At 27.1% G+C, this 13,336-nt stretch overlaps 2 protein-coding genes across 3 annotated transcripts; both read left to right on the forward strand.

Moving 5' to 3' along the window:
* The first annotated feature begins 1 nt into the window (after nucleotide 1).
* LOC114939521 (protein takeout) lies at nucleotides 2-1,914 on the forward strand. The gene is made up of 3 exons (XM_029313829.2): nucleotides 2-134; nucleotides 433-673; nucleotides 820-1,914. Exons 1-3 carry the CDS (start codon nucleotides 65-67, stop codon nucleotides 1,259-1,261), a joined length of 753 nt encoding a protein of 250 aa, XP_029169662.1. The 5' UTR covers nucleotides 2-64; the 3' UTR covers nucleotides 1,262-1,914.
* Nucleotides 1,915-4,002: 2,088 nt separating this feature from the next.
* LOC114939603 (protein takeout) lies at nucleotides 4,003-12,600 on the forward strand. 2 transcript variants are annotated; one of them, XM_029313961.2, is made up of 5 exons: nucleotides 4,003-4,242; nucleotides 4,313-4,592; nucleotides 9,496-9,588; nucleotides 11,533-11,814; nucleotides 11,970-12,600. In XM_029313961.2, exons 2-5 carry the CDS (start codon nucleotides 4,373-4,375, stop codon nucleotides 12,272-12,274), a joined length of 900 nt encoding a protein of 299 aa, XP_029169794.1. In that variant the 5' UTR covers nucleotides 4,003-4,242; nucleotides 4,313-4,372; the 3' UTR covers nucleotides 12,275-12,600. The 2 variants fall into 2 exon arrangements, with proteins under 2 accessions (XP_029169794.1, XP_085338684.1); XM_085482558.1 differs by lacking the exon at nucleotides 4,003-4,242 and having other exon boundaries at nucleotides 4,257-4,592.
* Nucleotides 12,601-13,336: the final 736 nt, after the last annotated feature.

Consider the following 13,336-nt stretch of genomic DNA (forward strand, 5'->3'; position numbering starts at 1 on the left):
TGTTTCGTTGTACATTTTAGCGTACCAGTGAGTTATTACATGACTGGACTTCTTCGTAGTCACAATGCACACAAATATTCTCGCATTTTTGCTGATAATAACTGGCTTCATCGCAGTGAAATCTCAAAATATACGTAAGTAAAAATTTATATTCATTTTATAAGAAAATTAAATCCATAAAGTCTATAAAATTCAATTTTTCGAAATCTGATATTCCACGTAACGGAATTTTTAATAAAATATTATGATAAATAATAATTAATCCATGTTTTTGCCATGTTAACTATAACATATTTTCTAACAATTTGTATATTTCGTATAAAATGTTACCTGTTCATGTTAAATGTTAATTATTACATTGTTGACATTACAACATTATTTGAATTACAACAGTTTGCAAGAAAAATTGTGAAAAAAAGATTTTCTCTATAGCGCCGTTTCTGAAGATATGTCATCGCAATGATCCGAATCTAAACGAATGTGTAAAACAAAGCGTGGAGTTGTTAAGACCTTACTTGAGGACGGGCATTCCAGAATTACAAATACCACCTTGTGAGCCGCTTCACGTACCACAAATTGAAATCAGCCAAGCAGTTGGCCCAATTTCCATCAGATCGACATATAGTGATATCGAAGTTCGAGGTGGAACAAATTTCCTCTTAAAGAGCGTCAAGTAAGTCCCGCGATAGACCAAAATAATTTTTTTTTATTTATGGAAAATTAATTTGGTTAAAATTTATTTATATTAATTAAATTGTATATTAAGAAATTATTCATACATTTTGTTGCACGCAGAATTGATGTAGCATTCTTTTTTAGAGTTGACGTAGATAATGATCGAGTTAGATTGAAATTATACCTTCCACGTCTTGAAATGAGTGCGCGTTACAATATAAACGGAAAGATTCTGCTGTTGCCAATAAACGGAAATGGATTAGCACGTGGCAATTTCACGGATATCGAAGTTATAGCCACTGTTCAAGGTGAACGTTATAAATCTCGAAAAACTGATGAGATTCATTATCGTGTGATCGATTTTTACGTGGACTTTGACGTTGGGAACGCCAATATCAATCTGGATAATTTATTCAATGGCGATGATACTTTATCCAAAGCTATGAATCTATTTATAAATGACAATTGGAAAATTGTAGCAGCCGAAATTAAGCCAGCTCTCGAGAATACTGTTGCAGACATTTTCAAAACATTTTCGAATAAGATTTACTCAAAGTTTCCGATGGATACATTGTTACCACCCTAAATGTTTATAATTTATATATTTATTAGTTACATATAAAAATATATATTTAAATACATATACTTTTATATGTAGAAATATTTTATATATGTATATAAATATATTTTTAATGTATATTTATAGATATAATCTATATTTAAAAGTTTTTATATCAATAAAAAATGTTAATTGACTAAAATTCAAACTAGCAGTTGCATCTGAGATGAGAAAGTGTGTGCATTCTAATCACGATTTAATTTTCTGTAAATTTTGATTGTGTCATCACACATAGATATGCAAAAAAATATAATATGTATTATATGTATAAACTATGTTTGTGAAGCATGTGCGCATATTAAAAGACTATTGAAAATTGTTCAGTCTAATTTGTAAACAACAGAAAATAATATGTCGTTTTAGTATATTATGTACTTATTTCTTTATATTAATAGGCAATTAATAATGTATTCTATGCATTTAAAAAATTATTATTGCTCGCGTCGAATCATTCAGTGCGTACAAACAGACATTTAATGGAATATTTATACACATAAAAACCTATTATTTTTAGGTATACAATAAGCTTTTTAAAAATATTATATATAAATTTTTTTCTCTAATTCTTGTATAAATTGTCCGAATAAATAAATTAAATAAACTCTCTTTGCCATCGACAATGCCTCCCTAAACCTTCTTTTCTTCTCAAGTTACCAAAATCCGTTGATTACTCTTATTCGCAAAAAGTTTAAAAAGTTTTTATATATATTATAGAGTTCGTTTTTCATTACCTAAACCATTACCCTTTCCATTACCTTTTATTGTTCTATTCGATAATTTATTATTCTATCAATTGTTTTCAATTTTCTAAAGTCTAAATAATTAATCTAGAAAATCATGTGTTACTTTACTATTCTTTATTTATATGTAATATAATCGGCTCTTGTGTATGAAAAAAAGTATAATTTTTCGATAATTAAATTTTAATATTTGCATTATATACATATATATAATTTTCCAACAAATATGTATTTAAATATTTAGAGATGATATTTATTATATTTATAATTCTTTTCTTCTGATAAAACAGTTTCTTGCTCCTTTAAACTGTTAACCATCATTACAGTCAAGTATATTTGAAAATCATCCCTTAGGAGAAATATCAGAAATCTCAAGAATTTCCTTAAATGATGCATAATTATAACTTATTTGATTGAAAAATAGCATTTACATATATATGTTTTACAAGTACGAGTCATTTTTTGTAATTCGTATTTGTATGAAGATTATTTTACGCATAAGTCGTATTTTATTTTCACTCCTTTTCATTGCAATTCTCTTATTTCTTTCCTTTTCTCTATGTTTTTCTCTTTCTCCTTTTCGACACACTCCATCTCTTACAATGTAATTACATAATCATCTAATTATGTAATTTGTCGCAATTCTTTTCTAAAGAGTATTACAATTGCTTCACACTTAATGTTTGTTATTTATGATGAGATGGTTATATTGTAAAAAATTAACTATTTTATTTCTACAATTTCGAAATTATTTTTAATATTAATTAATATTCCTTTTATTTGAGAGTGTGTTAATAATTTATATGATTGATATATTAATATTTATATTTATTTGATTGATATTTATCATTTATATTCTCTCATGCAATTAATTAAAGAATTTTAAATAATTTTAATCATTTATTTAAATTTTTTTTGGAGTATCCTGGTACAATAATAGTTTTTCAATAATATATTATTCAATAATATATTATTCAATAATATATTATTCAATAATATATTATTCAATAATACATTATTGAAGAAATTATTGTTACCTGTAATTTTTTTCTATTATTGTAGTTTTTATTGGTACGGGTAATAACATTTTTTAGCTCTTACATGCGTAGTAACTATAAAAAAGTGTTATTTTAATTCAGTTTTTTTTCCAGTCATACATATTTATAAAGTAATTAACTACTAATGATCTATTTTTTTCTATACTCTATGTACCTACGTATTTACCATTTTTGATCAATCCATATAATTTAAAAAAAAATGTTTGTATGATTTTGTCGATGATATTTAGGTCAGTGAAAAAGTCAATGTAACTTATATACTTATAGCAATACACGCTCATCAATATAAAATATTGAAATAGGAACGTATTTTTTCTATTTATTTCGTTGCATTTGATATATTACATATAAATATAATGCAAATTATACCACAGAAAGATATTAAAGATATAAGTATTTAAATAACAGTATTCAAATATACATATACATATATAATGAATTTTATTTTTGGCAAAACAAAAGTTTAATGGAAAATAATAATACTAATAATAATACTAATAATAATACATATATATATATATATATTATTATTATTATATAAAAAAAATATAATATGCACAAAAATATACATTAAAAAAATGTATAAAATCTATAAGATTCATGAAAAATCTCTCCAACGATATAATTGCAATAATAAACTGCAATTATGCGCATGAAAAACAAAAGACAAAGATATAAAAATCCTACCGTTCCCACAAAGAATTTGTTTAATTATAAACGAAGCGTTGTGCGTTTTTACGACAATAACGTCACACATTCTTCGCGATCATCGCAATCGTATGCAAATTTCGTGTGCAATTGGTCATAGAAGATAGATTGTTGAGCACGTTGTCCTGGTAAATGTGGAAAAAGGCCACGACGACTACTTCTTAAAGTCGATAGGCAGTGGTGCTTTCTCAGAGTAGGGGAATCCCCACGCATATAAGACAGGATATGAAGGGGTCCCGTCCTTAGTTTATCACAAAGTATAGTCGTTTAGTCATCGGCGGAACCCTTTTTCTCGCACTCTTTATCTTCGATTCTTTTCTCGAGCCTATCTCGATATCGCGATACACATATATCGCGATTATGTTTTCTCTGCGATCTTTGTGCCAAGAAAGTTGCCGGTCTTTGAGCTAAAGTACACGCTCCTAAATACGAGTGCCCTGTCGTAAGTGTCCCTTGTAAGGGGTAATTAATCGCACGGCATGATTGCTAAAGATGTGTTCGCATTTTTACAGACATAATCAGAACGAGAAAGTGAAGAGTGTCGTGTCTCTCGAGAGAAGAGTACAGCCAGAATGACCTTCACAAGGGTAGCTACCATCCTGCTTCTGGGACTCTATTCGAGCATCTTACTAGTGTCCTGCAAGGATCAGAACGTTACGGAAGTCAACGTTAAGGAAGCCAACGTTAAGGAAGCCAACGTTAAGGAAGCCAACGTTAAGGAAGTCAACGTTAAGGAAGTCAACGTTACGGCAGCCAACGTTACGGTGCTCAATGAGCCGGATTTCGCCACTCGTAAGATTTGTGTCAAAATCATTTTTTTCATCTCTAAACTGTCTTGTCCTTCACGCAGTTGTTAGAAACTGAGACGTTGAAATGACATTGATTGCTATGCGCCATGCGATTTTATTAGTAAGAGATATTGCGATAATATTCATTAGTTACCTGATCGCAATCATTTTTATTTCTCATTGAACCATGACTAAACTGTGTAATAATTTTTTCATTTATTAACATTTTCATTAAGACACACATTCAAGCATTTCCAATATTTGTCGACTCTTTAAGGCCTGTTTTGTTCTCTTAATTAATATATATATAAAAAAATTTTAATTTCAATATTTGCATTTTTAAATAGTTTTATTTTTTTTTTTAATATTTCTGTAATTATTTAATAAATGTTATTGATGCTAACGATAAAAGAACCACGAGAAAGCTAATATTCTTTCATATACGCTTCCGGAAAAGGTTTGTGTTATTATTCTGTTTAATAATCTTTGCTAATAATAATTTGATGACACACTTATTTTTAAATTAAACTACTGTATTTCTATGGTTAGTTCGAAAGGAATCTTTTCTTCCTTTTATCGTTATTATCTTTCTTTCTTACATTTATTTCATTTTGAGAATAACGCATAAACGCATTGATTACGTATACAAAAGATAATAGGAAATGATTATATGCGAGTGTAATCTCACTTCGCGTTTTCATTCGCGTTTTTTTGCCGAACATCTCGAGCGTATCTGCCTTTCTCTTTCGTTACAGTCTAAAGAAGTACAAACAATGGATGCAGCGTATGGTTACGTGATGGAAACTTGTTGCCTTGATTGCACCTACACTTTCCGCGATCGCGATTGCTAATTAAACTCTTTCGCGACATTTTGACAAGTTCGATTATAGATGTATAGTCAAATCTATATTTCATTTTGCCAAATTGATTTTAATTATTCTCATTTTTATTCGCGTGCTAGAATGTATTATTCTGTAATAATATATTATTTTTATTTTATCATACAAGAGAATATTTAATCTTTTTGCAAATTATAAATCTAATTAAAAAATTTATTATAAACATTGTGAGATCAATCAAAAAATTACTTTGAAAAATAGAAATAATATTTAAACATCGAATAACTTTATTTTGTCTAAAATCTTGCACGCAATAAATTATTATTCAAACAACAACTTTCATAACAAATATTTATTATGCAAATTAATTTTATGTAAGAAGTTATATAAATTTTTGTAATTTTTTACACATATAATGTGCTATATATATATATATATATATAATCATCTTTGTCATCGTTTATATCGTTATATTGTTATAAATTAACGACTGCATATGAACAATTTAAAAAGGTGCATATGACAATACTATCAATATTTAGTTCTAAATTATTCTATTGAATTAGTCTATTTAATTATTAGCTCTAATTTATGTAATGAGAATTATATATATATATATATATTACAGTAACAATAATTCTCATTTACTTATAATCATTAATGGAACATTTAGATAAAATTAAAAAATGTTTATAAATAAAAAAAAATTAAAATTAGAAATAAATTCATTACTAATCGATACTAAAGCATTTTCATCACAAATCGATAACTTTAACGGTGTTACACACTGAGTGATATCATTTACAAAATTATGTGTCATTAATAAAATTAATAACATCGTACCATAATATTTCCTCTGTTAATGTGATCATTCTGTTTTGCATGAAGAAATTTACACGTGCCACATCACGCCATGCACTTTTTATCCAACATTCCTGAAAGTAATAATAGCCCAGTCTAGCAAATTCGTATGTATGAACATGACGCAAAACGACGTGCACATTGGTCCTCACCGATATAATGTCTCGAAATATGGCGTAACGTTTCTCAACGGCGTGGCGAAGGTTATGTCAGAGATTGCGTAATTCTTGGTGTCGAGAATCGGCGGCAATCGTCCGGAGAAAGTACCGGGTTAAGCCAGTATTACAACGATATACGCAAAGCACCGCCGATTCTCTACTCCGTATACTTTACGTATTACCTAAGCGACGACATTTTTTTCGAAAGATAAGTGCTGGGTTTACGAATCAAGCTCTAAACATCAAGATTAATCACATTTCCTTTTTTTTATTTCCTGGATATAACGTTCCTTATGGTCAAAACTCAGTCTACGTGAAAAAAATTGTACCTAATGTTTCTATATTAATTACGAAATATTTTTAATAATTCATCAAAATTTTCTATTCAAATTCTCGTTAAATAAAATTTGTAAGTTAACAATAACTAATTAAAATATGCGAGCATACGTTTACAAATAAAAACAAAATTTTAATCGTTTATATCATTAAAATGTATAATTTAAATCAAGTATGTGTGCGTTTTAATTAAATATAAATTACAAAATAAAAAAGATATTATCGATCAGCATTTTTGAAATATAATAATTCAAGAGATAAATAAGTGCGGTTTTTTAATGTGGTTTTTAATGTTTATATGTACATTTGTAAATATTAAAGTTTAATATACTTCTTTGTCTGTCATTATGTATACATTCGTTCTTGTGCAGTCGACCGAGCGGGTGTCAAGAGTGAAAGTGGCGACGTAATAGACATGTGTCAGGTGGACCAGATTCCACTACAAGACATAATATCGATACGAAGCTACTAACTTGTTACTGGTGTTTGACACAAATTTTAATTACGTCAACAAAGGTCAAGAGTCGCCATACTTATAGTATTAGAAACTAAATTTTAATCAACCAAATTTTTTTTTGCTCATATCTCTCATTAAAAATGTTAATTAATAGATGTCCTTAATTATATAGTAAAAAGTATATTAACTATTATTTTTTTGAGAAAAACTCGAATAATACTGTTAAAACACATATGGAAATTAATTCATTAATTCATAAATTTAAAAATGCCTACATAAATTTCAATATACTTATATAAAATATTTATCTATGACAATGAAAGTTAATTAATTTGTATATTATTAATAGAGAAATATATATATATATAACTTTTTTAAACTACATCATTTTTAAATAATTATTAAGTTTACGTTTTTTATAATAAAATTAATCTGGACTGCATTCTTTAAAAAAAGTAAAAATATATGCAATATTAGAATACAATAATGCTCACGTAATTATTACTAATTTATTTTATATGAGAGTTTGCTCTAATATTTAAAACATTATATACTATTATAACACATAGATATAATATTTAATAAAATGATCAAATCACACACATGGAAAATATGATATCGTCATAAGCTTTTATTTTTCGGTAAAAAGTAAAAAAAATTAAGCAATTAAAATTTATTTAATAGAAAATTTTCTTTTAAAATAGCAAATTATTCTAAGTCATTTAAAGTCTCGCGCGGAAGTATACAAGTAAAATACTACTTTCTCTGATTGACGTTTCTTCAAATTTGAGGCGGGTAAAGTAGCATCAATTGACTGTTAGCCTTGCGAGGTCATTGAAAGTGAGAGTGATTGCATAAAAGATATGAAAGGAAGTAGGAAGAAACATTGCAGAATAATTTGTTGAAAAACGGACGTATGCATAATTCCATGTCAAGTATAATTCTATGTTAATTATAATTTCCATTAGATCAAATTAAATGATATCCCGGTAATACAAACAAAAAAGAGAAATAACAATTTAATTACTCGAAAGCTAATTTAATAATCGCGAAGTTTACCCATAATAATATAATATTTAATAACAATTTTTTATAATATATTAATGTATACACACAAATAAACGCACATTAAATAACAAGAGAACAACAAAATTAATATAACAAAATATATATTAAAATAAGAAAAGAACATTAAATAGAGTATTAGATTTCAAATAGTATTCGATTCTTAAAAAGATAAAATCAACAGAAAAATATACAATAAAAAAATTTTGTATTTAATTTAGCTCTTTAAAGTTTAAAACTTACTAATTTTTGATACTGATATTGTCAGTATATAACATATAAATAATTAATAAATTTTGTATAATGTTGGAAAAAATAATTATTATATAAATTACACGATTTTACAAGTTTTCATAGTCTTGATTTATTTAGTATATTTCATTTACTGCTTAGTTTTATTTATTCAACATTTTATAGCACCTCATAGTGTTTCCAAAAGATATTACGAAGGCATAAAATTGCATATTTTAAAATATTAACAAGAAAAACGTGATATGATCGCCAGTTAAATTTTTAAAAAACCAAATTAGGCAGGAATTTATTGACCAACACCGGCAAAGTTTAAATTTCTTTTAAGAATGTCATTTCTGTTGTATTACAACTGACAGTTACCTGATCATTCGTTGATTGGAATATGTATTTTAATTCAATAGGTATTTATGTATATTTTATTATAATTTTGGTTTCTTTTATACATCGATTATTCACTGATATTTTTATTATTTTTATTTTATTGTATTACCGAAATGTATTATGTAATTTTTATAGCCTGAAGAGGACCTAATTGATGGTCGAAACGTCGTTTCTTTTCTAATAAAAGAAATTTAAACTTTGCCGGTGTTGGTCAATAAATTCCTGCCTAATTTGGTTTTTTAAAATATTAAGTCTCGTTATCGCAGTGTGAAAAATATATACGAATTAGCAATTCCAATAAATCTTTGTACACTATCCATGTATAAGTCTAAAAACTAGACGCAATGTTTAAAAAATATACTTAAGGAAGACTAAAAAAGACTATTATTCAGATATACGATCATTGCTTATTTCGAAATTTCGCGATTAGATCATTGTTTAAAAAATTGTAATATTATTATTATTATTATTATTATTATTATACTGTGCCTGTTATTAATTACATAATATTCATTATGCAATGTCTGATCGCATACAATCAAGTTTCCTTTTTTACAGCCGAGTACATATTACCGTGTAGCAGAAAAGATCCAAAGATCGACTCGTGCTTTCTTGGCACGCTCAACCATATTCAACCATACCTGGTGAAAGGTAAGTAAAATCAATATGCACACCACGGACACGCGGTAATTCATTAAATCAGCCAAATGCTTCCCAATATACGTACTGATAGAAATGTAAGAAAAAATAGTATAAATATTGTGAATGAAAATTTAATATTACTTAAAGTCATTATAATCGTTCGTTTTGATATGTTATTTTTTATCTATTATATATTATAATATTCACATAATCTGATCTAAAAAATAAATACCCCCAGAGAAATTAATATCCCCCATATGAAAATCTTATTCATTTGATGTATTTATTTCAGTTGATCAAACGATGTTTAATCTTTTTTTTTTATCGAATTTATATAACGCGTCAGTTAATGCAGTGGGTAGATCAATTAAGCTTGTAGGCAGCAAAATGTTAGTACCAATTGTTACGTAAAGTGTTTTCATGTTGTAAGAGTATACCATAAACTTTCATCGGGATCAATATTACGAAATGTTGCGAAAATTTGTACAACTAATTTAGATCTTTTTATAACGTTTTTACATAATAAGCGAAATGGGAAAAGTATGTCATTGCATGCTTGACATTGTCGCAAAATATTACACAATTAATTAATAATTAATAAGTAATTCATTAAGAAAGAATTGAAAATAATTTAAACTAATACATACATATAAAAAAAAGTTGAAATAACTAATTATTTATGATACTATTATATGTGTAAATATAGATTTTTTGTTATTTTGAATTTTTCAATTTTACTTATATTTTGTTACGCGGTCTCTATCTATAAATGGATTTAATTAATTAATTTAAATCAGTAAAGAGTTTTATAGCAAGGCACAATATATTTAACTCCCAATACGCGCGCCTATATATTTCTTAAATAAATAATTACGCAAAAAAATACCGTCCGTAACAAAACGCATACAATTTATAATTATTGTCTCTTATTGCACCAATTTCTATTTCAAATAATTAAATCGCGCAATATACTTTATTCTATGATATAAATAATTGACAATTTGACATGTTGATTTCGGAATCAATTAATGAATTGCACGAACAGTCATTGATCGTAATAATTGTAACGAATAACCACGTTACGTATATACCTCTGAATTTTTTCTTTTTATTTGTCGCGATTACATTTCTTGCAAGAAATAATACGATGACACACGGGGCGTCTCGTATTAGTACCTACCTTCTCGCTCGAGCCTCGTCACGCGAATGACAAGACGATCCTGTCATCTTGTTAACAAAATCACTGAACCGAACACTGGCGCCGCACCGTGTCGGTGTGTATTGTTGTGTCACAAAATATTGAATTAAATTCAATTAAAAAATATATATAACACGAATATTGTGTTCTATTTTCTCTCTTGTATATTAAATTAATTTTAATAAATAGATATTATCGCACATCTCTTAATTTGAACGTCTATTTAAAAAAAAAGAATAAAGTTTACTTTTATATAAGTATACATATAATTTACTCGAAAAATATATTATTTATATTTATGTTAAATTTTTCTTTTTCTACACTTTATGTTTTGTATAAAATAGAAAAATAAAACTGTGTTATTTTAATAAATAGATAAAATCGTGACCGATAATTAACAAAATGAGATTTAAGTTTCCGAAAAAAAGTATTTACCATAATAATAAATAATAAAAATAATATAATGTTAATTAATATAAAATTTTATAGACCAAAATGTCCAAAAAAAAATAATAATAAATTGTTATCTTTTTCATAAATTCTTATATAGATATGAATGTGCTCAGCGTTCACATGTAGCTCTTAAAAAAAATCAATATCATTATTTTTATAACCAATGTAATAATAAAATATGCAAATTAGAGAATAAATTCCAACATTATTGTATTGTCTCAGTTAATCTATATACTTTCGGGATTTTTAACACAATTTTGATCTTGATTTCGAAATAGTTTCTAATATCAATTCTTTAACAGGTATTCCTGAGCTAGAATTGCCTTCAATCGAACCATTAGTAATTCCCGAATTAAAGATAGAAAATGGCCAAGGACCGGTGCGTATTAGAGCGTTTTTTACTAACATCACTGCGATAGGACCAGGAAACTACAGCATCAACAAAGTACGAGTGAATATATCATCGTACAGGATCGATCTTCATATATCGTTACCTAAAATTGAAGTTCATGGAAATTACGATATCAACGGGAACGTACTTCTTTTTCCCATACAAAGTCACGGAAATTTTTGGGCCTTATTTGGTAAGTACTCTTGTGAAAGCACAATAAAAACAGGAAAACTGATCTAATTTATCTAAAATATATAGAGTATTTCTCTCCGTCATGCTATGATAAAGTATTATCAATTTTCTTCTCCTCCTTGATTTAATAATCCAATATTTACTTTGATATTTTAGGTGATGTAGAGGCAATCGGTCGCATACAGGGTGTCGAAGAAATAAGGGATGGCATTCGTTACATGAGAATTTCCCGATTGCTGATCGACTTCAGCCTCGGCCGAGTCAGATTTCGCATAATGGATCATCTAAACGGCAACAACGTGATCGGACAGGCAATGAATCAATTTCTAAATCAGAATGCCAAAGAGATAATCGAAGAAATGAGACCGGCGGCTAGTGCTAGTATTGCCAAACATTTTAAAGAATTTTTAAATTCCGCTTTCAGCAAATTGCCCATGAAAATCTGGATGCATGATACGTAATAGTATTCGATTTTCAATGGCGTATTAAGTTCACACACAAAAATTCACGCAACTTTAGTTTTTTTACATTTACAAGAGTTGGAAGTACAAATTAGATTGTCATTTTAATGTCCAGTGTTAACATTTTTCAAAAATTATCACATTATTTTATATCATTCAACAATATCATTATTTTTATGATAAACTTCGTATTTAGAATTTGCAAAATAAGTAATAATAAATTTAAATCGACAGAGTGAGATCGACTTTCAAATGTTATTTTATGGCATTAAAATTAAGTTTGATTAGGAATTAATTGATAAATGATACATATGTAATACGTAATTTACGGACTTTGTTGTAGCTTTGTTAAACATTTAATACTTGTTTAACATTTAATTTGTATGTCGTGTGTGGATTATAGTATTACGATTTATATTAGATATACATGTTTCATAAAAGTAATTATCATTTTAAAATTACTTTTCACAATAAAATAAATAATAAATATATCTACCTCGAAATAAAAAATCTTAATCATGACACTTGTGGCGTTTTTATCCATTAGAGAAAATTTATTTCAATAAAGGAAAATTATTTTTAAATTAATCAGAGACTAAATCATTAAATCAACCCTTAACTAATAATATGGATCAAATTGACACAATTAATAATAAGAAATTTCTCAAAAACCTCTTTTTCCTAGATTTTTTAAAAAGTTTTTTAGATGGATAAATTATTTTTACTGAAGGCTAAGATATTTCATCTTATTAAAATCACAAGCAACCCAGCTCAAAAAATTATATATTTCTTTAATTAAATTTAAATTTAAATTGTAGTTTATATATATTTTTTTGTTCAAGTAATTAATTACACTCATTACATACGATACATCGTGTTTGAAAAACTTTTGTTTTGAACGTTACATCTTGGACAAATATAAAATTCTGAAGTAAGGTATCATTAAAGGAGGGCATATAGAAAGAAAATGATGAAAAATCCAGATAAATGAGGTATCTCGAACGGGGTTAAATCGGCTCCGGCTTGCCGGGCGCTCGTAAACTCTCACTCTGTAACACGCGT

Source organism: Nylanderia fulva, unplaced genomic scaffold (assembly GCF_048542155.1).
Source record: "Nylanderia fulva isolate GAGA-0341 unplaced genomic scaffold, ASM4854215v1 Scaffold1, whole genome shotgun sequence".
NCBI lineage: Eukaryota > Metazoa > Arthropoda > Insecta > Hymenoptera > Formicidae > Nylanderia > Nylanderia fulva.